General features: G+C 36.7%; 1 protein-coding gene across 1 annotated transcript in view; it reads right to left on the bottom strand.

Moving 5' to 3' along the window:
- Positions 1 to 705: 705 nt before the first annotated feature.
- Positions 706 to 27,420, bottom strand: part of ACER3 (alkaline ceramidase 3) — a 48,554-nt gene continuing 21,839 nt past the window's right edge. Inside the window, exons 3-11 of the mRNA XM_079310793.1 lie at positions 23,912 to 23,964; positions 19,761 to 19,813; positions 17,537 to 17,618; positions 16,387 to 16,422; positions 8,462 to 8,520; positions 5,356 to 5,457; positions 2,906 to 3,010; positions 1,315 to 1,360; positions 706 to 821 (exon numbers count right to left, since the gene is read on the bottom strand). Of these exons, the coding sequence (XP_079166919.1) occupies positions 768 to 821; positions 1,315 to 1,360; positions 2,906 to 3,010; positions 5,356 to 5,457; positions 8,462 to 8,520; positions 16,387 to 16,422; positions 17,537 to 17,618; positions 19,761 to 19,813; positions 23,912 to 23,964 (590 nt within the window). The 3' untranslated portion in view covers positions 706 to 767. The remainder of the gene's footprint in view (positions 822 to 1,314; positions 1,361 to 2,905; positions 3,011 to 5,355; positions 5,458 to 8,461; positions 8,521 to 16,386; positions 16,423 to 17,536; positions 17,619 to 19,760; positions 19,814 to 23,911; positions 23,965 to 27,420) is intronic.

The following is a 27,420-nucleotide window of genomic DNA, read 5'->3' as shown; positions in this document are numbered from 1 at the left end:
TACAGTTTTGTGATGAATCACTGGTCAAACAAATTAGGAACTGAGTTCCCAGACACAAACAGCAACACCTATAAGGCTTCACTGTTTCAGTGTCTTCTGCTGGTCACACTTTGGAACATCCTCCATGATGAACTTCTCAGTTGGACTAAAGAGAAAATGGAAGTTTGGTACAAAATGAACTAAAATGGCACAGGTATCCCAACCATTTTGCTTAAAATACAAATTGCAAAGGAGACTGTGGAAAAGCAAGTTAGAATAAAGGCCTAAATCAACCGTTACATACTTCATTAATTGTATAAAAGTGCAAGGTTAAAGTAGTTTGGGTTAAGCATTCAGTTCACTATAGGCCACACAAATGCTTAGCTTGGCCATCTATGGCCTGGTTTTGTCATTCAGTTACTAATATTAGTTTAGACCACAGAATAAACAAAAAACTGAATGAAAAAAACATATGCAATCCACTTCAAAATTGGTTAGTCTTCTGTGACCAGCACGAAATATTACCTCAATATCATCAGCTATACAATATATACATAAACCCTTGCATCTTAATCTTTGTTTTAACAACTCAGAATAAAGCTGCACTATTTTCCCTAGTGTGCCAGCTCTTTGCTCTGCTCTGGCTGACTGGCCTGGTAGCACAGACAAGTCCTTTAACAGCAATGGTGCTTGGATTGATCCATAATTTGGACACTTCAGCCAGAGTAACTGTTGAAATGCTTTATTCAGCCAGGCCAGGGGATCGCGTGCGGCTGCCCAGGGCTCAGTCAAAGCTTCTTAGGTGGCTCCACAAACAGAACAGGCCATATTCCAAAAACAAACTGTCAAAAGAAAAACAGGAATAGGGGAAAGATTCCTTGGAATATTATGTATCTTGGTACAGAAACCAAACACTATTAAACATAATCTAATGATAGAATTAAAGGAGAATGGCTTTAAAATGAAGAGAGTAAGTTCAGATTGAATATTAAGACTTAATTCTTTACTTTGAGGGTGGTGAACCACTGGCACAGGTTGCCCAGAGAAGCTGTGGATGTTCCACCCCTGGAAATGTTCAAGGTCATGTTGGAGTAGCCTGGGGACTCTCAGCAATCTGATCCAGTGGTAGGTGTCCCTTGCCATGGCAGAGGTGGTGAAACTAGATAATCACTGAGGTCCCTTCCAACCCAAACCATTCTGTGATTCTACAGAAATTTCAACTGCATTTCTTGGGATGTAAGCAGAAGTAAAGGAATAATTCTTGAGCCTCACGAAGAGTTCAAAGTACAAAATATCCAAATGTACATTAATAGACACAAAATACTGCTTGCTTACCTTCACCTTTGGCCTGTGTTTCAGGAAAAGTGTCCTTGTATATAAACTGAGGAGAAGGAAAAAAGCATGCTTAAAATTTCAAGTGTAAGACTGCATATAAAATAAGGATGTCCTGATCCAAGTTTTATTTTCCAACTAGAAAAGAATTGTATCTGTGATTGCAGAGCCACTCATTCTGCCTAGATTTAGTTAATATAGACCTTAATTTCCAGCAAATCCCCCTATATGAGACTAATCAGCAAAATAATTTACCCTATCACTTATGTGGGGAGAAAGAAAGAAACCATGAGAGGTAAAACACACAAAAAAAACCCCCAAAAAACCCCAGGGATTGGAGTCTGTGATTTTAGAAGGAAATTAAATCAGTGTACCACAAAATATAGCAGATGTTAAAGAGGGGGGAAGCATCATAGCTTGATTCTATATCTTATTTTTTCTTCTTAGACACTTTCTCCTCTCAGTAGATCTTTTCCTGTGAATGACCTCACGATTTTTAAGTGGTAATACCACTTTGTGGCATGTTGAAAAAGCCTTGTCTATGCTTGATTCCTGCAAGGAATTTTCTTTAAAATACTACCTCAAGCTCTTTAGGGTAGCAGACAACCTGTAAACCAAAATGGAGCAACTGTTTTCCAGATACCTTGATATATTTAATAATTGTATGTATGTATATATACATTTACATATGTGCAGATAAATATGTTTGCATAAATAAATATACACAGGCACATAGATACATAAAGGTAACTACAAGCCATCTGGGCATCTAATAGAAATGCGCTACTTCTTCCATTTCCCTTTTATTGGGTATTTTAGTGTCTGACAAAAACTGTAAATACCATATTAGACGTAGAAAAATTGATATGTAATCAAGTTTTCTTGACTACAGAAGATGTATATGTAAAACAGACATTCTCTTTGTTATGGATTAAGTGGTAAAATATTATTTCATTAGATGATGAACAAACAGCAGAAATTCTTTACACAGTTCAGCTTACATTGTAACCATCTTGCCTATGGTTCCACTAGATGGTGGTACAGAGCAAAAATGAGACAAAAATCTGCTCCAGACATGCTAATTTACATTCTTAAGTCTCTTGCTCAAACTAATACCCTGCCCTTTTGGGAACAGCTCCACTACAGCTACTTCAGCCATCACCTTTCTGCACTATAGCAGACCTGCTGTTTTCAGGAGTGACAGTGGCTATCAAAACATTCACTAAGCTCCTAAATTTAAACATGTTTAAGTACTTCAGGATTGCTGCTCAAGAACAGACAGGTATTAATGGCTTACATTCTGAAACTAATATACTGTCAAATAGTTTTGGTTTAAATGCCACAGGGCTCCCATTTCTGAATTAAATTTTCTTGAAGAACCATGACTATTTAAAGAGTAGTGATTACATTTTGAAGAATATAAATTAGTTTTAGAGAGTTTTTAGATCAGTTGCAAAGGGGAAAGAAAACCACACACCAGTTTAATACATAATTTTCCTGCTCTTCTGGATGGTACAACATCCTGAATTATGTCTGAACCTGAAAAAACTCATAAGATCTCTTGTAAACACCCAGTTTAGAAAGCATGTCCTACCTTAGTAGGATATGAAGGTAAGAACCAAGGCCTGTGAGAATATGCCACCATGCATGAAACTGTGTCACAGCTCCCACCACAGGAGGCATCTTCTCTCGTAATGCTCTGAAAGAAAGAAATACCATGCAATGGAGAATTTTTCCCAGTTAAGCAATCTCAAATCACAATGTAGGATTGTCAGATCACACATTATTGTTCCCATATCTCAGGCATGTGCTTGACAGGCTTCATGGAGTCAGGCTTTCAGCAGTTATATTTCACACTGCCAGTACAGAGCAGCGCAGAGATCAGCAAACTGACTTTCTTACACATTTAAAGAAAAGAGACGTTTCTTCATTTGATGAGTGATCAATTACATCTGGACACAAATTTCAGGGAATATATTTATGGCATCCCACAGTCACAAATGAATTCTACCATTCTCCTCCCCCAAACCCTGTGAACTACTGTCCATAGGATGAAATTCTGAGTTCAAGGTCCAAGAGAGGAAATGAGATTTATCAGATACTATCACTTTAAATCCAGCAACCACACCACCTATTCTGCAGGCCCAGGGAAGCCCAACTTGCCTTTCTCTGTTGGACTCTAAAACAGGGACAAAATAGGTGTTAAGTGAGGAAGCAGTTAAAGTAGGGGGTCTGAAATACTCCACCAATATGCTTAGTATTTTGTAGTTATGGGGTGTGAGCAATTTGGGAAGGGGCTAAGGGATGGAGATAAAGAAATTAGGAGAAGGAACTACATTGCTTTTATTTCTCCTGCTCACTTGGCTTCTGCAGATAATGTATATTTTGGTTGATAGTGGAGGAACTGTTTGCATCTGCTGGTCTTTTATTTTCACTTGAATTGTACTTGTCAAATCAGGAAATGGAAAACAACAATTGCATGTGTTAAGGAAGAAAAATCTGCAGCTCCTGGAATATGTCCTTACTGCTTGATCTTATGGTGCTTGCTCCAAAGCTGCTCAGTCAAAAATATTAGCACAGAGCTTAAATTGAGTCAGCCCAGCAATAACTGGAATATGCAGACTGTCAGCCTGCCACAACCTCTGACCTTTGGATAGCAGGAAATTTCAAAGCTCAAATTCAAAAGTGTGTGGTTCCAACCAGAGAAACTGAGTGCTACAGATTTTTTGTTAGACTTTTTTAAAAAAAACAAGCTGCAGATTTAACAAAATACAAAACAAAAAACCCTGAATCAAAACACAGGTTTGGACTTTAAAAGCAAACAGAGCTGGTAGGTGGATGATTCACAAGTCAGACCTTCAGAGAATAAAGAATTTCAAGGAATTAAAATGTACTTCTTCCACAGGTTCAAATTATACTATCTCCCAGAGAAATCCAACACTGCAGATGTCTGATTAAAGCCAGTAAAAAAGCATTTTTTTTCCCAGCATCATAACCAAACAAGTATTACAGGAAAGACATTAATACTTTTCCCCCTTATGAAATGAGGATACAAAAAGGTGACTCAGCAGCTGCTGTCTTTTTTGGGCCTAGGAACTAGTTGAAAAGCCCCATGGACCCACAGCAGCTCAGCTGTGGTGAATTGGGGGTTATGATCTCACCAGTGATGTGAGGCAGCTGCAAAAATCAACCCTGATGCCAATATTTGCAAAGTTACTGTAAACCCAGCCACTTGTGCTGCCAAATAACTATCTCATCTTTATCAAGTGCTCCTAGGGATGAGGATCATGTATTCTATTAATTTTAAAAAAATTCAAGAATATTTTTCTGTAATTAACTTTCAGTTGGCTTAACCTAGCACAGGGATTGCAGAGCCAGAAGGGATGGAAAAATTTAGACTTCTTTACAGCACAATGTCATTTGGCTCTGACAAACCAGCCTACTAGGACAATTCTGTGCAACACAGACTCTGTGGCATAACAGTGTTTCAAACTGTCAAAAATGTATTTTTCTGGATGCTGGAATTAACCTTTCCATGCTGCAATTAACCTTTCCATCTCCTCCAGCTTGCTGAGCAACACATGGATTGCAACTAAGTGTTGCTTATTGGTAACATGGATATTGTTACAGGTATTTCTTGAATAGTAATGCAGAACTACTGTTTTTGATATTTTCCTGGAAAATGGCAAGAGCAGAAACCTAAAAAACCCAATCAAGCAGGATAAAAACACATTCAGATGAAATCAAGTGTGGATAACAGGCTTTAGTCAACCACAGATCCTCAAAATTACATCAGTGACATTATTTCTCTCAATTTAATTTGAAGAGAAATAACAAAAATAAACTAAAAATGGTTAAAAAAAGTTTAAAAACTGACGTTGAGTGCTGACTCTAGTCATGAGCAATCTGGATAAAATCTCATGGATGTTTTGTAGGTAGCATATGATACATACAATGAGATGGTCTTGAATATGCAGCTCAGAAATAATCTAATCTTTATACATAAAGGCTATTAGAGCTATCCAGACAAGTGAAAAAACTCACCTCAATTTATCACAGAAAATGTTGTCCACATTCCAGAGGAAAAATCCCATTAAAAATACAGTTAAAGACGTATAGCCTAGACCTCTAAGCCATGGGTATACCCTAGAGAGAGAAATAATACCAAGTTTAGTTCAGAATGGTTTAAGATACAGAAATATACTAATATATACTACACTAAATATGTGTAACATACAGAAATGCTGTTATATGTAAATAAAAATATTTATCAATTTGGCTTTTTCCCCAAAAGAAAAAAATATCAACTTGAAATTTAATCTGTTTAAATATTGTATTTAACTTCTCCCCACCCTGATCTTATACTATCTGAGACTGTTCTTTTGCTTCTATAATGTTAATTGTTTTCCTAAATATACTAATTTTTTAGTCCCCTGTTTATAAGGAAGGATTAGGGAAAGAGGAGGAGAAAGGAAAGAGGAGGAGAAAGGAAAGGAGAGGAGAAAGGAAAGGAGAGGAGAAAGGAAAGGAGAGGAGAAAGGAAAGGAGAGGAGAAAGGAAAGGAGAGGAGAAAGGAGAGGAGAGGAGAGGAGAGGAGAGAGGAAGAAAAAAAAAAAAAGAAAGCTCCTGTTACCAACTAGGACTCTCTCTCCCAAAAGAAGAGAGCCTTTGCCAAGAAATGATACCTCTATACTAGAGAATTTGTATAAATTGTATAAATGATATATAAATATAAATTATATATAAATATATATATACATAAATATAAATTATAATTTGTATAAATTTCAAAATTACTCTTTGGTGAACATAGATCATCATGACCAACATCTAACCAAATGAATGGTATTAAACCTTAGTACTTTTATGCTCATCTTTGAGCTGAATGCTACTGGGAATAGAAAAATATTAATTTAATTTTGAAAGGAAAAAGAATTCTTTAGGATATGGCAAACACACTGAAGAAAGAGATACAAGAAAGTGCATAATTAATAAATTTACTTCACCTACATTCAGGTTGAACCATGAAATAGCAAACTTCCTACATGGAAGGCTCCTTTCCCACTACTAAAACAAGTCCAAATCCAGCCCTGAAAGGCTGCCAAGAAATACTGTGCAAGTTATTTTTAAGCATTATGAACGCTCAGTTGAGATTCTGGGTTAAAACACATTCCTGAGCTGTTTGTTCCTCCACTGTGTGTGTTACAGCACATTTCAGAGCTGAGAGCACTGGGAACCAAAATGTGCAAAACACAACAGGTAGCTTGCCCTGTGCAGAAAGCTCTAACCAGATACAAGCTGTACATATTCACAAATTGACTGCCAATACAAACTAGCAAAATTATTGTTTAGTCTAATAAACGTGTGGAGCACCATGCAGTACATGGCAAAGATTACACTGTAATATTACCCACCCCAGTGCTCCAGAGACATAAGTGAGACCATGACATGACAGAGCACTAAATGATATACTAAACATGCTGGCAATCAGATAATTATACCTGGAATTGTTGAGGAATAAACAGTGGTGTTTTGTGAAGGAATCAACAGGCATCACTTACTACTAGGGAACATGCTTTGTGAACAGAGAATATCATTTGCCCAGTTGTAATCTTGGGAAGGGAGCAGACCTAACAAGGAGATGAATAGTGTGGGGAGAACAGGCACGAAGAGGAACAACTGGTGAGGACAGGATGAGGTAGTAGCCTGGAAGGAATAACATGCTGTTCTTTGGGATTTTCACTGTAATCTCAGAGTGACTTCAAAGCCTGCACTAAGAAATACAAGTGCTAGGAAGTGAAGTAAGAAAAAACAAGCAGAAATCAGGGTCAGTATGTGAGCTGGAAGAGGCTTGGCCAAGTGCTTGCACTATTGATGGAAATACAGGAATATGTTCTAGCAGTGCAGAGAAAGCAAACCTAAAAGTGTGCTTGGGGATGAATTTTAGAGAAAAGAAAGGGTACCTTCAAGTTGGCAGAGCTTCTCTAGCAGAACTAATTTAAAATTAGTAGTAGTTTAGTTAAAGTTTAGAAGTAGTTTAAACCTACTTCTCTTCCCATCCCAACTTTCTACCCATTTTGCATAATAACACCAACAGGGGAAATAAGTCTTTGTAGGGCCCTGTTGCAATGACGTTATCAAGCTAATTAAGAATATACACTCCAAGCCCCTAAAATTGAAGTGAAAAGTAAGTGGAACTTCAGAGACAGACTTTGCTGGATCAAAACAATGAATAATAGTTTGGGAGGGAAGGTAGTGATGTTATTGATAAAGACAGAAGGCTGTGAAATGCTTCAGAAATAATGAGAATATATAACTGTGGAATTTGCAGAAGTAGAAAAACAGCAGGCCCTAGAGTTTATCTACACAGACAGAAAAATTTAATCTAGGAGACTAGAACTGTGTAAATCCTTGAATAAGAACAAAATTAAAATGACTTCAATTTGATTCAATTTAGTTCCCCTTGGAGGTGAATTAATGTAGTATTACTTAAGATCTCTAGGAGAGGATTAAAATTTCCAGACCATAGGTTTGAAAAGTACCTTTAAATTGATGATTGTTTAAAAAACAGTCTAAAGCTGTAACACTATTAGTTTTAAGTTCTTGCTTAATAAAAATGTCCGTGAACATTTGCACTTGGTCTGTGGGAATTTCTTGGGGAGAGCCAAACCACATGAACTGAAATGGCAATTGGAAGGTGATTCAATGAATGTACTTTGACCATTGTGGATGTCTTCCAACTCAGAATATTTGAGGATTCTATAATACTTCAATTTCACATTTTGGTAAATTCTTCCTTGTATTCCTGAACAGACACATGTGGAACTTGAAACAAAATTTAACAAAACGCACATTTAAAATTATGACAGAAGAAAGAAATCAGTAATTTTCAGAAGCAATCCCCAAACACATGAGAAAAGCAAATATTCACAGGGGATAGACAAAAATGGACAATCAACTGAGCCTCTGGGAGCTAAAGGTATATGTTTACTCCAATACTGATTAAATTCCATCTTCCTCCCTTTTGTCTAACAAGTCTGTGCTCTGATGATTCTAATGCCTCTCAGTGTCTCATAGCGCTTTGAGTACCTTTTGTTTGTTACAGTTGCAAGTGCTATAACTTACAATGCTGAATTAAATGGTTACTTACCATAATACTATATAAACAGATCTTAGAACTATGATGGAAACTAGCGTTCCATACATGATCTGAAAACAAAAAAAAGAGATAAAATTCAGCAGTTGGGTTCAAGAGACCTTATAAAATACCACAAGAGTAAAAATTGCTTGAAGCCTCTGTTTTATTTATTTTTAAGTCTTTGGAAAATAGCATTCCTTCTAACTTCATCTGCAGAAAACTTTCTGTTCAGGTTTCAAATAAAAGTATGATTATAAAGCATGTCCTTTATACAATTATAGGAAAAGTCAGTTGTGTAAAACCAATGCTGCACTGTTCTGAATCAGAAAGCAAACACTAGATGGCACTCAGCATCCTGAAATCAAAAACTGTAACTAACCCCTATTACCTCTTCTCTCTGTGCATTTTAGTCCAGGATTATACAAGCATCAGCTAAAACTGTTTTTCAAAGCTGTACTTCTTTCATTAATACTTGATTAATATGTTTCCTGAAAGCAAACACCTGAATAGACTATGTGCTATTCCCACACTGAGGATGGGGAAGAACTTACCAGGAAGCATTTCAAACAACTATTACAGATTGTTTGGATTCAATCTAATTATATAGTGAGAAGGTTGCACACTCTGAAAAGATCCATGAGCAAATTCTGACTCACTGTAGGCTTGATGAATTTGAATGCTATCACCTGACTTATAAAAAGTCAATGTAATCATTTATTTTTTGCCTCGTGATCTTTAAATCACTCTACTTTTTTTATTCACAAACTTAAAATCCATGTAACACCACCTCCAAGATGTACAGATTAATGAAAAGAAAAAATGTGGCCAGTCATGCCTGAGAGTGATGCAGAAGTCACTGTAGCAGAGAGAATTTTTAGACACTGGTGACATTCAATTACTTTCAATACTTTTTATTCTGAACACTGGTTCCCTCCTGCCAAAAAGCAGTTTGTTCCAAGCAGCTGTGCCTTGCTCTTTTTGCCTCTTTCCAGTGGGCCACAGGCCTCCCAGTATTTTTTTCTTCCTTGTTCACTGACTTCAATTTCTCATCTTGCTTCTAGTTAATTTCTATCCAATTCTGTCTTTGTTTTACATGAAACAGAAAAATTACAAACCTTTGCTGTCTATTTTTAAAAGCTGCTACATCTAACAGAAAGAAGTGTGCTGACAATCCAGTGTCCTTACCATGTTCTATTGACCACCTCACACTCTCCTTTTTTTCAACTGTCTTTGAGAAGGGACTGCCTCTCACTCTGCTGTAACTCTCTGGTAACTCTACTATATCCTGCAAGCATGTCTAGTCATCTCACATAAAACAGGTTACTGTAATAATGCAAAGTGAAACCTGCCTTCCAAAAGTCAAAGAAGGCAAATTTGCAAACTCCTTTCAGCTTTAAGGATGAGGTTAGTAGCACATGCTGTATTATCAGTGCATGTATACAGAACAAGACAGACAAGAGAGCCCTTATGTTTGACAACAGGTAAAAGTAAGCTCCAATACTGACTATTCAAAGTCAGTCAGCACAGCAGCTCTTCATTTGCATTCAGAACAAGATTAAAGAACTCCAGTAAATAAACTACTACTACTGTGTGTTCTGCTCTGTAGAGCTCAACAAGGCAAAACTATTTGAAAGGCTAATTGGTTCTGGCTTGTAATTTATACAAAGCTGTTAGTTAATTCCAGTCCCCTTGTTGGGGTACAGCACATAAACCAGGAAAAAATGAAAACCAACAAAACCTGGTAGACACAGCCTGAGTATCAAGTGCTTTATCAGTCCCAAGCTAAGGGTAGGAAGGGGAGTGCTCAGGTGTGCTAGGTGCTGTCTGTATAATTCTTCATTTCTGACATTTTGCCTAAAAAAGATCCCACCACATAAACACATTATCAGCCTCATTTTAAACAGCCCTTTTCATTTTTTCTAATCAAATCCAGCAATTTATGTAACAGAGAGATGGTACAGAGAAGATACTCATAGAAAGGCTCCTCCAGAATCCAAATTACAGCTTGATTTGCTGATCTCTCTTTCTTTGCTGATCTTCTCCTCCTTAAAATTTCCATTGCTAAAATACTCTTTTGCAGTAGAGATATGGGAAAAACCTATCCATTAGGAGCAATTTCTGTCATACACATTAGGGGTTGTGACCCCCCTTATGCTTGTATCCAAATTGCTTTTGGATTCTTTGTACAGGGAGTTCAATAGTGTCAGACCATGCCTAGAGCCCAAGTAAAATGCTACCTTTTTCAGCAGTTGCTAAAAGCAGGAAAGAGCAAAAGCTAAGAAAAGCTTTCTTTGCAGAGTTTCCAGCTTGGTATTTCCTACTGAGTTAATGGCTTGCAGAAGAGGACAGTATTAATGGAGGGAGGAAAAAAAAAAAAAAAAAAAAAGAAGAACCTTGCAGTGACTGAAGAAAAATAAGAATAATATGCCCATAGTTGACACTTCAATTCCTTGCCTTTTCCACTTCCCTACCCGAACAGGTTGTTAGCAGTAAAACACATTTGTGTTTAAAAGCCTGTGAAAGACTGGAACAACAAGCTGTTCTGCTCTGCATGCTCCAATCCTCCTCGCTAAGGTGAGCACCCAGGAGGTACTGCTGTGATACAGAGACTCTAGCTGCCTGCCCCTCAGCTGTTTCTTACTGGAGGGCTACACACCAAGCTGCACACCTTAGTTGAGATGTCAGGCAGCAGTGCTTACTTTATCTCCTTTACCATCCATGGCTTCACTATTTTTATCATGTTAAAACTTTCTTAGGTATTACCTGTCCACCCAAAGAAGGACAAAGTACAATAATATATAAAAAAAGGAAAAACCTGCCTTATTCAAGTTAACTCAAATTTTTCCATTCATTTAGTTTCCTTCTTTCCTTTTACTAACACATCATTTAAGTGACAGATGACAAACCAAGCAAGTTTTCTGCTATTTTGTCTCACACTGCCATTAAATTGTAAGCCAAAGAACATCTTTGTACTGCAATTGAAACAAAAGGAAAGATTAGAATCTCAATCTTCTGTTACCACCAGACAATTCCCTCTTTGCTGTTTCAGATGCAAATAAAGCTGTGCATATTTCAGCTTTGAAGGTATCTTTGCAATTGAGGGAAAACCCCAAAGTCTGATGAATACACAGTGGATTACCCCATAAGAAGGCCAAATATGAAGAACTTCCTAAATCACAAATGGGAAGTAAGCACTTCAGGGCTCAATGTCTGGTGGCATTTTTAACGCAGAGGCAATTAAACAAATCATGCATAAATTCACTTATGTAAGTCAGAAGCAAGGTTGGTACTCCACACTGAGAAGGGAAGAACCAGTTTTGTATGCTCCATCTACCCTTCTAGCACAGAAAGCAGCAGTAGCCTGCTATTTTCACTTTTCTGTTTCCTCTGCTTCTGGCCTTCTACCCATGCTTGGTTAATAAAGTCAATTTATCAGCCTCAAATATTAGTATACATGTTGGGCATTGCACTGAGAGATTTCAGATTCTTGGCAAACAGCTTATCTAACACCCCCAACCAGCTATCAAAAATTTAAGTACTTCAATGTGGAGACTGCATTTGCAATTTGCAACAAAGAAAACTGACTTCTACATGGGTTTGGATTTCTGGAGAAGAAATCCGAGCTGAGAGAAAAAGGAAGAACAACCCCAAGATGACAATGAAATACCAAGTAACTTGGCACAGTTACAGCTGTGTAGTACCACTGCTGCCTTGACAGCTCCCAAGTGAACAAAGTCAGATTCACTGGGTTTGGTCCTGTTCAGGTGCATGTATGTGATGGCAAATGGACACACAGGTCACTGCTGCTGTACAGCTTCTGGGACACTGTCTGCCATGGAAAGTCACCAACTTGCAGAGTTGAACCTTTGGAGAGCCAGAATATCCTTCCTCATTCCCTAAGCTACTGTGCAGGTAGAACCACTAGCCAGAATGAAAGCTGTAATCCCTTGGGAAGACATTCCCAAATGAGCTGTGTAAGAGTGAAATGTCACTCAAGTTAGTTTTACATGTGCTCATCAGCAGGACAATGACAGAACAGGAAAAGCTCTGTGGTGAAGACACGCCTGAAAAGATGATTTTGAAGAGAATAGTGGGGAATTTGAACATACAGAAAGTAAGAACACATTGCACTAAAAGGCACAATATATTAGCCACAAGCCTAAAACCAACTATTGCCTTAGCAGCAGGAGGGACCCTGGAGGGCTGTAAGACATCCAGTGGGTCCACACAGATTCCCCAACATGGTGAATCCTTTAAGTCTGGACAGGTTGTGCTCAGACATAATATATTCTTCATGCAGTTTCAAGTTCCCTTATATACTTCTATATATACATTTATCTTGATTTCACTTTCTTCTTTGCACTTGCATATTTAAAACACCCCTAGAGAAAAAAATCTATTAAATTTTTGCATTAAGGCAAATTAAATACCTTTTCTTGCCATGCTTACTTTCTTCCACTTACTCAAAGTCACCTGGAGACATAAATCCAATACTTGTATATTATGTCTATCAAAAGTTAAAAAAAAAAAATCCCTGGTCATGTTGTTATGCTGTAAACAGTGAACACATCCAGGCACTGCCTCCCCTCCTCTGGTGATCTGTGAACAGTTTAGATCAAGAAGAGTTTGTATTTGTCCAACAGTGCACCTCTTCCATTTTGAATCAGTTCTCATCCTTGTCCTCAGGGCCTCTCAGTCATCTCTTCATTTCCTCCCCAGTACTCAGTGAGAACTCTGAACTTTGTATCATCACAAATACCAGCAGTACACTCTTCTTTTTCCTGCTACAGGTTGTTAAAAAGGAAACCAACCAAACAAAACAACCCCACTACTGATTCCAAGAAAATTCAGGCTTTTTCATAATCTCCTTTAATAATTTTTCACTAGTCACTACCTTACCCTATTTGCAACTCTCCTACTGATCTGCTTCTCCAGTTGGCTTGTTTTCTCATAGGACAGCCCAAGAACATATTAGAATACCTATTGTTTACATTCACATTTCCTAATGTAGAAGAAATAGCTATTTAATATCTTTTTCCATCAATCTTTTAATTATTAGTTCGCTAAAATTTACCTCTAGAGCAGATGACTATGCAAATAAAACAGGTTTTTAGAACTATTTCACTATTCACATAACGGCCACTAGCTGAGTGAGGTTTTTTTGGTCACTACAAGTGATCAGATACAGCATGCAGCAAGCAGACAAATCAGGATGGAACAGGTTGCTTTGTTTTTGACAGCTTCTTAAGCCTCATAAAACTAGAAAGAAGGCTACTTGTAAGACTTGAATTGGAAGTTTAACTTCCAGGGCTGTCTCTGTATGTCTGTGGATCACTTTGCACTAGCAGCCATTCTTCTCCTGCCCCTTTCCTTGTATACATGTGGTAAACAGGGATGAACAACAAATCTGATTTAAAACTAATTCCAAGGAGAGTTAAAACCTGTTGAGTTTCCCAATCAAATTCACATCAGAAAATAAATTTGTGTGCCAGATGGAACAGAGGGGAAAGGCACAGCTGTTTCCAGTGACAATGATGCTGGCTTAAAAACAACCAGGCAATTGGGACATAGAGCTGTTTAGTGTCTTGAAAATTAGGACTAATAGTGCTCTAGCCTGAGAGATTTGAACATAAGACAATATATGCTTGTAAAGCCCATTAATGTATTTCATTTAATTGATGAGGGGGCAAAAAATAGTAGATCAGTTGTCAGGCAAGAATTGGTTTTTTCCTTCTAATGATATGATGCCTCCAACAGCCCAAAACATGCATCTCATCCCTACTACAGCTGAAGCACAAAAACCCTTAAAGATCTCCCTTAATACGTGGATGCAGAAAAAGAAGTTGGTGTCTGTTGCCACTCTGCCATGGATAACAAACTGAAATCACCTTTATGCCCTGCTGGCAGCTGGCAATTTATGAGCCTAAATTGGAAAGAAAAGTAGAAAGTAATTTGGGGAAAAATGAAGCATGGATTCTGCTTGCTAAATATAATAGGATCCTTTTTCCATTCTTACTGGCCTCCTTCCAGAGGGAAAAAACCCCACAATCCATACTGAAACAATGAACAATAAAAGCTATCCTTGTAGTTCTTCCTCTTTTTGCAAGGCTGACAACTTAAAATGATCACAAACACATAGAGAAACCAAATGTTACTTTATCTCCTAATGCTGCTTTTAACTCAGTCAGAAATAGTGTGATTTAAACTATGATTGCATAAGCATATTTCATTTTACTTCAAGTCTAAGTGACCCATTCAGTTTGAAAATGCTTACAGAAATTATTTAACTTCTTTTAATGCACTCTAAAATAATGTACAAGTATTAAGAAAATAACCTTGCTCAGCTGTGCAGTCAGGGAACTATTTCCTCAGGATTTACAACATATTTGGCAAAGACTGTAAAAAAATGAGTACAGTACTTGAACACTTGGAATTTGGCCATAACTGTATGCTCTCCATAAAAATCAATTTGCAAAGAATTGTTGTAAAAAGTCCAACACTTTTATGGGATCCAAATATTTTCTACATTGATTCCTCATGCATAAATTACAACAGAGATTTCATATTCTGAATCTAAGAGAAACCAGATGTAGAAAATTAAAGGTCTGGGACAACAGTTTAAAGTTTCCCTATTTCCCTCTTTCCCAACAAGTAATGGTATTTATTGTTTCAGTTTTTGTAACATGGGGCAATACCTATGCCAATACATCAAACTAGACTGTTGTGAAGCTGTGATGGTTTTTTTCCAATTAATCAATTATTTGCCCAAGCTGCATTTAAGAGATAAAATTTAGATAAAAGAGAAAATAGTAAATTTTACCACTGTTGTTAACAAAACTACTCTAAATAACTTCATTCAAAACCAGTTATGACCAGCTCAGTAAAAGCACCAAAAATTGCCACTTTCCTCCCAGGTAGTATCTTTCTGCTGGAAATATAAGTAAAGGACAAAAAGAAAGGATTTCATTAATATCACCAAAAAACCCCACACTGCAATTATTTTTTTTTTAAATCTACAGGTAGGGTAACAATTCATGTTTCCAGGGGAGATTATTTGGATCTGCTGAAAATTTATCCTCTTGATCAGCACTTCACTAATCCACCAACAAGAGCCACGTATCATTTTTACAACTGCTGATGCAGCATGCACATTTTGACAAGCAGTGGCACTACCAATTTCAAAAATTAAGGCTTTCAAGCTCTGTCCTGCAAAGAGCTCAATGCTTTTTGCCTGGCAATTTTTCAGCTGTTATCCCTAATCAAAAAATAATAAATGAGGGAAAACTACCCGTGGCATACAGAAACAAGCACCATTTCTAACCTCCTGTGAAGAGGTAAGCCATGCAAGTCCTGTCCCCACAGGCAGGGGATGCATATTAATACTCTTGGGCTGCTAAAAAGGAGCCTGTACCAAATACATCATTAAGCCTGCACAAAGCAGTCTGCCACATAACTCTAGAAAGCATTCTGTCAAAACTCACCTTGAATTTCCACAAAGGAAGACTAAGTAGTTTAAAAACCCAATAAACTAAAGTATTAAAGCAGAGAGAAGAATGTGGTGTTAGGTCAGTCAAGCTATCTTATGATGTAAGGTCATAGTTTCAGAGCAGCTGCTAATGGAAAGCAGCAGAAGGAGACTCATTTAGCTGTTCCTCTCTCACACACCTTAAGGCCACCTCATTACACTTGCCACTGATGAAAACCATGGGAAATATTAGGTCAAAAGCTAAAACACAACACACAGTGAAGCATTCTAGTTTTTCAGGTCACTAAGTAAGAGGATGGTGACACGACAGGCAGCAATAATGCTTAAAGAAAAAGCAAATTACAAATTGCACTTTCCTGCTATCTTTCTTCTAATAAAATACTGTAACACATTCCACTAAAACAGCATAGATAAAAACCAAAATTATTTGTTCCAACACAGCAAAATTTACCTGATGGAATACAGGCTCTTTCAAATTTAGGTAAACCTGGAAAGATCAAAAAAGAGAAATAATTTGCAACATCACAATATTATTCATCTAAATATTGCCAAGGCTTTCTGTTAGAATCAAGCCATGAGTGCCTATCCATGCACCATTAAAGCTGGTCAAACATTTGAAGTTTCCTCTGGCAAAACTGAGGTTTTAACTGTAGAATTATTTTAAACTATGAAGTAAAAATAGAAATATTAACATCTAACATAAGTCTTTTAATGTAGTAGAGTTGAACACACACAAAAACAATTAAGATGCTAAATTTATCAGATGTTCTTGATATGTATTGCAAGAAGAAAACATACTCAACTTTGATTTGCTAATACTGTTTTTGACAATAATTTAGCATTTCAATTCATTTTACAAAAAGCTCGTAGTTCCTCCTATTCATAATACAGTTAATTTAATTTATGTTTTTGAAGAGGGAAGGGCACCAGACCTTAGGCATAATGTGCCACAAGTGCAAAAAAATTTAGGAGAAACAGAAGAGAAGAGGCAAGTATTTTGTCACCTGAAGATAACTTATAATAATACTTTAATTTTTAAAGAAATGGTTATCAATAAAAATTACACAGAAATTCCATCTGTGTTGACAGCCAGTATGAAACTGAATTTATTCATAAAGGAAGAACACTCCACTGACAAGTGGAGTCAAGTTAGCTGTGTGTTAAAAGTTAGAAGCCTTTTAAAGAACAGCTAAGTTCTTCTCTTATTCTGCCTATTTTAAAACACCAGTCTGCATCCTGGACTGGGTATCACAGTTCACTTTTTTGCAGTCAAACGGAATGATTCAGATGAATTAAAGTGAGAGAAAGTGAGGAACACAGTTTATCCATGGTCCCATATCGAGTTAATGGCAACTGTTTTTCTCACATTCCTATTCTAGCAACTGGACTAGTGCTTTTCTTCCTTATTTATTCTATACAGTGGTTTAGATAGAAAGGTTTCAGGTTCCTCTGGACAGCAACATAATTTCCCCAACAAAAGAATAATTTGTCTTTCTTGACTGGAAGTGACAGAGATTTAGTATTGCCTCTAAAACATTCCTCCACTGTCAGAAAAACTGCCAACTAAGGGTGAGAATGGCATATTAGAAAAAGTTACTTACTATGCTGACTACCACGCTGTATGTTATTAACAAGAAAAGCAGTGCATAATTGACTGTATTCTTATACTTGAAACATTCATACCTGGAAGAGAGGATAAAGGAGAGAGTTAACATTCATCACTTACCATATAATGGATGCAATTTACAATGTATAATATTTTAAAATTTGTGAGATAATTGATCCAAATTAGTCTGAGGCCCCTCAAGAAATTCTAACTCCTTCAATAAAGATACATTATTAAAAAAAAAATATAAAAAAAAAAAGCTCTTACCAAAAAATGTTTAAAAAAAAAAAAAAAAACTAAAGCAAAAAAACTCTAACACCAATAAGCTCAAGCATATGCCAAGAAGTAACCCACTCTTAGAAAAGTTTATGAAGCAGAGGTGTTTTTAGAAGGTGCTTACAGGGTGATAATGGATGACAAATTAGAAATTACCTTAAAATGCACCACATTTGTCAAAAACATTAGTGAGCAAACAGCAGTGTAGGAAAAGGACGGCCTTGCAAAACAGTGAACTCAGAACTGTTAAAATGTGGATTGTTTATGGCTTCACTACAGTTGCAGTGCAGTAAATTTGCTAGATTGGGTACTGGTAGAAGTGGAAGGTAAAACCATCTGACTGCTCCCAGCATGAAAAACAACCAATTAAAATTACCTTCACAATCTCTGCACTACACCTTAGTCTCAGTTGTGATGGAAATACACACACATCCCAGACTATCTCCATCAGAAAAAAGGTGCAAGAAAACACAAGGAAAATGAATTTTGAGAAGCCCATCATCATCAGGGCTGGAGGAAGCTGTCCATATAATTCCAAGTTACATTTGTCTAGTTCCTTTGTTTATAAACTTGGAGAAATAGACACCATCATGAACTGGTAACAGGAAATAAAATAAAAACACATCTGGGAAACAAAGAGTCTAAAGGCAGCACAATGTGCAACATTGCAAAATGCCTTGCTGAAGTAATTATACAGCTTGAGAATCAGCAGGATTGAATGATGCATAAGAATGTCCTGTGCACAACCACCTGCAATCTACCTTCAAGCAAACTAAAACAATTATTAAAGGCCTCCTAAACTACACATTGAGCTCATTTTTTGGAGCATTTTAATTGCTAACAGACATACATACACAGAATCTTATTGGAGCTATAAATGCAATAACAGACTTCAGTGTTTTGAAGATAATAAAGTAACCACTGCACTAATAAAACTTCAGATAGATTTCTGTAGCTACTTCTCATCCTTTTTTCCAACTACATTCAAATCAGACAAATGCAAAGGCAATTTCAAGGCAACAGGGAGCTACAATGGAAATATTTTCACTAAAAGAGGCATTATGATTCTTGTCCTGAGTTTGAACAAATCACACTAGTGTATGAGTCACAATCTGAGGGCAATTTACATAGATAGGGGTTTAGTCCTAAAGCATCCCACCTCCATTGCAAGACAGCAGTAATCTTCACCAAGACATCAAAATTTTCAACAGCTGAATGTTTGATATGTTCAAAAGCAAAAATACCTTTTTTGCCTCTTTTTGTCTGCAACAGCCTGATTTATTATTTGGATTTGCTAAGTGATACAACAAATCATATTAAATTCAGATTTTGCAGCAACAGGCAAGAAAAAGCCAACTTAGGGTATCTTTACAGTTGTCAAATGTTACATTGCACCCAAAATTAAATGGGAGAACACATCCTGCCATTGCATTATGCTGTCATGCATGTTCCAAGACACTCTCCCCAAAATATGCAATCAATTTCTCATAAAATCTTGTCCCTTTATTTTCCCAGATGAGTGAAAAGCAGGTTTAGCCAGAAACCTGAAATTTGCATTTCAAGACAGACTGCATCATAGAAATCCAGCTCAAAAAAATTATAATGTTGCTAATTTTGTAGGCATTACTAAAGTAGATTTTATTATGTCAGCTGTTCTTATACAAGTAGCACTGAGCTCTGACTGTATACTACACTAAGTCTTTAATAAGTGTTGGTTTTTTTTTTTTCCCTACTAAAAGAAAAACTTAAATTTATCTAAATTAGCAAAAACTAGGACTAAAGCCAGCCTGGCACTCTAATATCATAATGCCATACAAAAACAGATCTCACTGAAAGCAGTAGAAGCCTTCTCTATATATATGCTAAATTTGGCTTCAGAGACTCTACATTTCAAAAGTGAACATTTCATAAATATTCAAGGAAAAAGATTAACAAATACTTACAGGCAGTAGACAAACACACAACAACTGTATATCATTGGCAGTTCATCCAACAGCTATAAAAAGCAAAAACATCAAAACATGAAAGCTACTTTTAACTCACAAGCGTGTCTAAGTTAACTAAGAAGAGGTAAGTCTTAAGTAAACAGGAGTTTCTAAATTATTTGGATATCCATCTTCTTGACTGCCCTGTAACACGTAGCAATGTCAAACCCTGTTCAGCTACCAAAGCTACTGCATTAAAAAGCTTATTACTCTGAACCTTTTGAATATTATGCTTCATAAATGCCCACACCTTCAAAGAATCTTGACATTTTTGCTGCTCATACCTCTTAAAATATTTGTAAGAATTAGTTCTGTAAAGCCAGGCTGAAGAAGACCATCCCATCTATGACCTTACAGTCAATAGCATCTTTTTACTTTACAGAGAAATTGGAACAGAATTTTTCCATAGCACAAAATAAAATTTTAGCCTATTAGGATGGGCAATATGCTTGCACATTCAATTCCTAATTTTAGAAATTTCTTACGTTGTTTTAATTCAGACACACTTTTTTTGTTTGTTTGATGTGGGGTTCTTGTGGGCTGTTTGTTGGGTTTTCCCCCCAGAAATTATGGAGACATATAATGTTTTATTGTCTTAAATAATTTTTATACTTGGGGAAAAGTCTGGTGTGTTACAGCTAAAGCAGTTATTTTTCCAAGATCTTGCCACCTTAATAGAATGGAATTGAAATTGCAATCACAAGAGAGTTGCTTTCTCAATAGCAGGTACACTCAAAATTGCCATTTATGATTAGAAGAATCATAGAATAATTTTCTTGTAAAATTTCTCAACAAGGAACTTCCATGAATTTCTGCTTATAAATATACAGTTAAACTTACCTCCTCTTAAGAAGGACTGAAAACATGGAAAAGAACAAGGATACAAATGGATCAATGAAGATCCACAGCCTTTGATTTCTAATATGTTAAGCAAACATTAATAGTTAGGGCTTTCAGAACTTTCAGAGCTTGACTTTTAAGAAAAAGAACTAGATGTAAAAAAGATTTTGACCTTTTTCCTTCATCACTAAAAGTTCTTGGTGGCTGTGCCCATAAAGAAATTGCTTTCCTACTACTGCTACAAGTTCATAACTCTTATTCTGAACAATGAGATTTGTTAGGAGCAGTTACTAGCTTACTCAAACACTTTTATAAAGCCAGGTTGATTCTGCTCAGTTTGGGATAATTTTCTAACCACATAGTTAAAAACTTCATTTTAGCGTTGAAATATCCTATTGCAAAAAAAAAAAAAAAAAAAAAAAAAAAAAAAAAAAAAAAAAAAAAAGAAAAAAAAGGTGGATCTAATTCTTTAGGGAATAAGAGAGATGTATTACCATTTTGGTCACATAAAGCTCAAGAACTGTTTCACAAGAGTGCTGAACAGCTCTGCTGCCCAGCTGACACTGGTAGGGCAAATGCTTCTTCCCCCACACTGGCACTGCTTCTCTCCAGTGAGGAGATCAGACTGGTCTGCCTTACGTGGAGCCAGGTCCAGATGCTGAGCCAGCACACAACCAACCTGGAGCAAGGTTTAAATCCCAGCACCTGTGCATTGCAGGGTCAGGGACCACAACAGGCAGCACAAAGGCAGTATCAGGAACATTGGCAGCAGCTAAAGCTAACAGGCAGCTTGCCTTCACACTAGGTTATCTTTGCTGTGATGCCATTGAGGGGACAGAATAGAAGCAACAGCTGAATTCAGCTTTATAGTAATAGTATTTTACAAATGCAGAGATGTGCTTTTCCAAGTCTGATAGTAATTAGATACAGGATTAATTCATGTGCATGTTAAAGAGTGTGAGTCATTTAACACCTCATAAAAGAAAAAGGCAGGGGAAGAACAAGAAATTCAATACAGGAAAATTTTTCAAATTTGGACAGATGATTACACTTTTAAGTTCATATGCTGGCAGCATATCAGGGACATTACAGTAGCAACAAAGAGCCTCTCAGAATATCTTAACTAGAATTTGCACGCAGAAGACAATGACTTCTGTATCCAAAGGAATTAGTGTTTCTAGGAGTAGTGTCAAAGGCATGCCTAGACAATGAAAGATCATGGAAAGAAGGGAACTCACAGAGCTAAATAAGCATTTTGTGCATTCCTCAAGAACCTAATCAAGCAGATTCCCATAAAAATAACAGAAAAAGGGGTGATCTCCTCAGAAGCATTCTAAACAACTGCTTTCAAGAACAGAAACTTTCCTATTTTTCTTAATTAAGCAAATTGAAGCAGTTAATTTACATTATTAAGACTGCAAAACATGTTAAAAAGTCTCTTTGAATAGCTATGCTGTTTTTTAACCATAACAAGAGATGAAGTGAATGAGAAAAGTTTATTTACTGGTTGAACTGTTTTCTCCATGGTGATCAGTAAGCAAACAATTGGAATAGTTATGGACCACTTGTAGATTTCACTTGCCTGCCAAAATAAATGTACTTTCCCCACCTCACACAAAGCCTTTTACATCAGTTGACAAGATGATGCAAGACATTCCAGATTCTCTCTCATCTGCTCCTGTCCCACTTTATTTATTACAGTTCACACGCCCCTCAGTTGTTCTGATGCAACACCTGACCTATTGGGCAAGTAGCAGCAAACTGACTTGGATAATAAAATAAAGCCTCTACACACACACACCCTCCAACAACTGAAAAATAACCCCAACCAAAACCAAAAAACATCCAAAAAAACCCTTGCCTGAAACAAACCAAACAAAACCCCACAATCTCTACCTTCATAAAAGCATTCAAGTCTGGATCATTTTAATAATTGTGATTTCAGGGTGCCCTTGCTCATCTCTTCATCAGTGTGAGAAAGAGGATTTGAGATACTGGCCATGATAGGAACAAACAGATGAGGGAAGTAAAATGAAAAAGGTGGAAATTCAAGGCAGTTTCATTACCAAGTACAGGCAAATGGCACCCTAATTTGGGAAGGAGTGGTGAAGTGGCTTTACAAACCACCTTTTTCATGCCAAGAAAAGCACCAGATCTTCTTGCATGGTGACAACTGTATGCTCTGTGGAAGCTGACAGTCTCTACCACGTGCCAGAGATACAAACCAGAGCATTATGGAGGCAAACATCAAATAATCAGCAGGTCCCACTGTGATCAGCAGAAATGCAGGACTCAATTCAGCTGCCACAGCATAGTTTCCTACTGACACCTGAGATGCTCTGTCACCTCCAATACAACCATCCAAGACAGGCAATATGATGGGAGTCTAAGATACCTGCATCACTGTGGGATGGAGGCTGGAGGCTTGAGAAAACACTCACAGGGTCTAAAACAACACTAAACATCTCTGTTCAGACAAATGAATCTTTTTTGAGCAAAGATTGCCAGTGGAGTCTGTAGAATGATTCAGCCCAGCCAGCTGCCTCTCTCCACTCTGCTGATTTAACTGTATTTCCATTGACTGTGGTGGGAACACAGACTTCCAACAGGCTTTTAAATGTAGGTTTCTTAATTTTGTACAAAATCCCACTTCACTGAGACTTGTATTCATAGATGCATTTCCTTAATCTTTGCAGGCCTAAAAGAGGACAACAGGACAAGACTTCTTGTGTCCCTTTAAAAAACAGGAAATACCAGGAAAATCCCTATGTCCTGTGACTTGTTACAGAATGCTGTCTACTTGAAAATAAGAGAGAATAACTGCTACTTGGGAGATACTGATTTCAGTATTAATGCTACAGGTACATCTAGAAAAATAGAAACATAAAAATGAGACAAGTTACAATAAACAGCAGTAACTCTAGTTTATACTGCTTGCTGTTATGCCAAAGCTGCAGGAATTTTAAAATAATATGTTGTGTAAAAACATAATATGATTTCCTAAAGGATAAACTATCTTCTACCAACATAAGCAATTGATGATAGCTCTTATTTTAGATGCAAGTATATATTTCTATATATAATCAGTGGAAAATACCTATTGAAACAAGACCTGCATTACTGCCTTGTTGAGAGCAGGAGTCACATACAATGATACTTAAGGCAGATTAACTCATTTTATACAAGTTTCATCTAGCCAAGAAATGGCAAAATGACTGTACAGTGAGATATACACAGAAAATGATTCACAGCTACTTATCAGTACTCACTTGCATTTCATACTTCAGGGTCATGTGGAAGCACCAAGATCCCAATCCCACAGCTGAAACCAAATCAAAACTATCATCAGCATAACAGTACACATATAAAATTTTCAGATACATTAACTTAAATGCATTAAATGCATGCTTAACAGTGAAGAAGAAATTAGAATATCAGCATTCCACTGCAGGGACAAACCCCAAGTTTTCCACATATTTCTACTTTATACGTTAATCACCAGTGAAATCCCTGAATTTAGGGGCTTTGGGTATGAGTTGTCCTTTTTACCTCCTCTCAAACACTGTGTCCTATGAGCTGGGTGCAATCTCAAAGAGGAGAGGAGCAGAGGGGACCCATACTGAATAAAATTTTCATTTTTTTGAATTTCAAGTAAATTAAGATTTCTCTGTTCCAACCCTTCTATAAGGGAAAGCATCATTGAATAATTAGTACTCCTGGAAGCTTCTCAGTATTTCTGCTTACTGTCCAGTTTTAAAACATGTATTTCACCAAAAGCATTTTATTTCTCCACAAAACATGGTGCCAATAACCAAGGTCTCAGGTTCAATCCCCACAGGGGCTGTTCATTTAAGAGCTAGACTTGATGATTTTTGTGGCTCCTTTCCAACCCAGACTATTCTGTGATTCAAAACCAGAAGTAAATTGCTACTAAAACTCAGAACTAGAAATTTGAGGCAAACAAACCAACCCCACACGATGGACTCGTTTTGTGAAATGAGATCACTGTTCCTGGGCCTTTTCTATAGAAAGATGAGCTCCTAAGAAATGATTTCTATTTATTTCAAACACTGTCTTTACACATTTTGAATTTACTTCTGAAATTACTTTATGAGACATATGCTTTGCCTATGCAGTTTTTTTTCAGTCAGGCATGAATAATGCTTCTTGGATTTCTGAGTTTAGAGCAAAGCTAGTACAGTCTTTAATGCATCATTTGTTACTTTGAAATATCACCAGTAAAACACTCTCATTAAGCACCACCTCAGTTTTATTTTGCAAGAACAACTACAGTAATATGATGTCTTATCTTCCTTCAAGAAATTATGTTTTACCTCAGACTGTAGTTTCAGAGGAAGCCAAATAATTTGCACTCAAGCCTTGATCACTGAGTAGTGCTGCCATATTTTGTAGCTAGAGTATCACCTTGCCTACACACCAGGCAAGTTTCACTGATGGATATACAAGAATTCTATCTCTTTGCACTCTGTAAAGGATTGCCAGGACAGCCAAGAGACATGTCTGGATACGCTTCCTTAGATGTTATTAACTAGAACTGTGATTATTACAGTTACTCAATGAAATTAAACACCCAAACATGTAGCTTTACTGAAACACAAAACTGTTATACAGCAGCATTTCAAAATGCATTACCAAATGCTACATGTCATTATTTCTCTGGGAAAATTAAGCACAGCTCCTGACAGAAAATAAACAACCACATGCACTTCTGTAAACTGTGATTACACCGGTTTGCTTCTGAAAAATCTTTCAAACAATAAGCAACAACTGCTTTCACCTTCATTAAGATTCTAATGAGAAATTCTCAGAGTAATTTTTTAATGTATGCAGAATATATGAAGACAACTGTTCATTCTGGAGAAAAAAACTCATTAAGATCATCATTAAAACAGTGCCAGCCATTATCCCGGCTGTCAAAGAATATAAACCCTTACAATTTGTAACAAATGTAATTTTCAAGTATGGGCAAAATCATTGCATAAGAAATTTCAACAGATTTATAATTAACAAAATATGTTGTTGGGGTTTTCTTGTTTGTTTTTGTTAATGCTATTAGGGTTAATAAATCTCAACTATCAGCAACTGAACTCCTTCCCTTCCTCCTACATAATAAGAAGCAATTATTTCTAGATTAATTTTTCTTCTTCAGTCTTTGAAAAAAATCAAGAATGCTGCAGATATTAGTGTTTCCAGTCATTAATCCCATGACTACAGTTAATTTCTACAGTTAAAATTAATAGAACCTGTCTTGCTTCTGTGTAATAATCACTTCTGGAGTTTCTCTGATTATGAAATTTTACTATGCATTGTAGAACCATGTTTTACCTATAGTATCTATTCATAGAAAACAGATATCTGGAAGAAGCAGAACTTACAGGGACAAATCTTATGGTTCCAGGCTCAAGACATTTCTAAGAAATATTTACTTCACAAACCCCATCTGCAATGAGACATTTTGCCAACTCTCTACTTTTCAAAATATGAGTGATCACCATCAATGCAATGACACAAGTTTTTCAGACAAGCAACTCTCCCATACAGCCACTGACACATTGAACAATAAATTTGCTCCTTACCTTGTAAGCAGGGGTTACAATTTTCATATTTTAGGTGTTTCCTTTACAAAGGATCTTAACTCACTAAAAGCTGCATATTGGTAGGGAAGCTTTAACACCATCTGAAGCAGTACCATGTCCTCTCTAATGACCATTTTCCTCACTTTTCATAAATACTACAAGTCACTTGGCATTTTTACATCAATGAGCTTCCCAAGTTACAGGGGATATACATAAATTACGTACTAAGCACAGAATATACATTAAATCACAATATTATGAGATCAAAATGATGCTTCAGAAGACAAGAAATGAAAGTCATGGTTGCTGCTCCATGCAGACTAACAAGGTCTTTTTCTGCAGCAAACACCCTGTGTGGTTACTGCCAGTGGATAAAACAGTGGTGTTATGATGATGTAAAAACAATGTATCATACTGTTAAAAAACTTAGGGGCAATAACTATCCTAGAAATAAGCTAATATTATACCAAAGATTCAGCTTTATATATGAACCCTATAAACCTTCAGGATTTGAATACTAAAGGGATTTTTTTCAATAGTTTTACAAAGCATCAGAAGCATCACATAATCAGTGATAATTCAGTTTGAGGTAACTATCAGCACTCAAAATTATCATTATGAGCCTAAATCCTTTACAGGAAAAGCAGTTTATTAGGATTTCACAGATGCAAACACCTTTATTTAGGTATCTACACATGAACTAGGTGTCAAAGCTTCCACTTAGGGAATGTCATTATTAAGAGTAATGCAAGTGGCCAAACAGGTATTTTAGGACAAGTCAAATGATTCTCCTGGTTTTACTGACTGCACTGGCAGAGAGAACCCTCTGCGCAGGTAGACACATACATTTAAATTTGGAGCTGAATTCCATTTTACTTTTTTACAATGATAGAACTTTATTGAATATTAACAACATCATACTGCATCATAAAACGTTAAAGAATGAAACAAGATGAACAAGTAGAATTCAATTAACCATTTTCAATGGATTATTTTGTGTTGTAATGGTTTCCCTCCACCACAAAAGAGACAGGAGAGACCCTGGTTACTCCAGAGGTAGAGCTATACAAATGAACTCCAGCTTGGCTGGTACTACTCCCAGACATTGCAGTACAGGTGTCTGCACTAGTGAGCTGCTGAACAGTGTGTGGTATGACTCTGGCCTGTTCCAACAAGCCCTT

Source organism: Erithacus rubecula (assembly GCF_903797595.1).
Source record: "Erithacus rubecula genome assembly, chromosome: 1".
NCBI classification, from domain to species: Eukaryota; Metazoa; Chordata; class Aves; order Passeriformes; family Muscicapidae; genus Erithacus; species Erithacus rubecula.
This window is presented reverse-complemented; position numbering and strand designations above follow the sequence as displayed.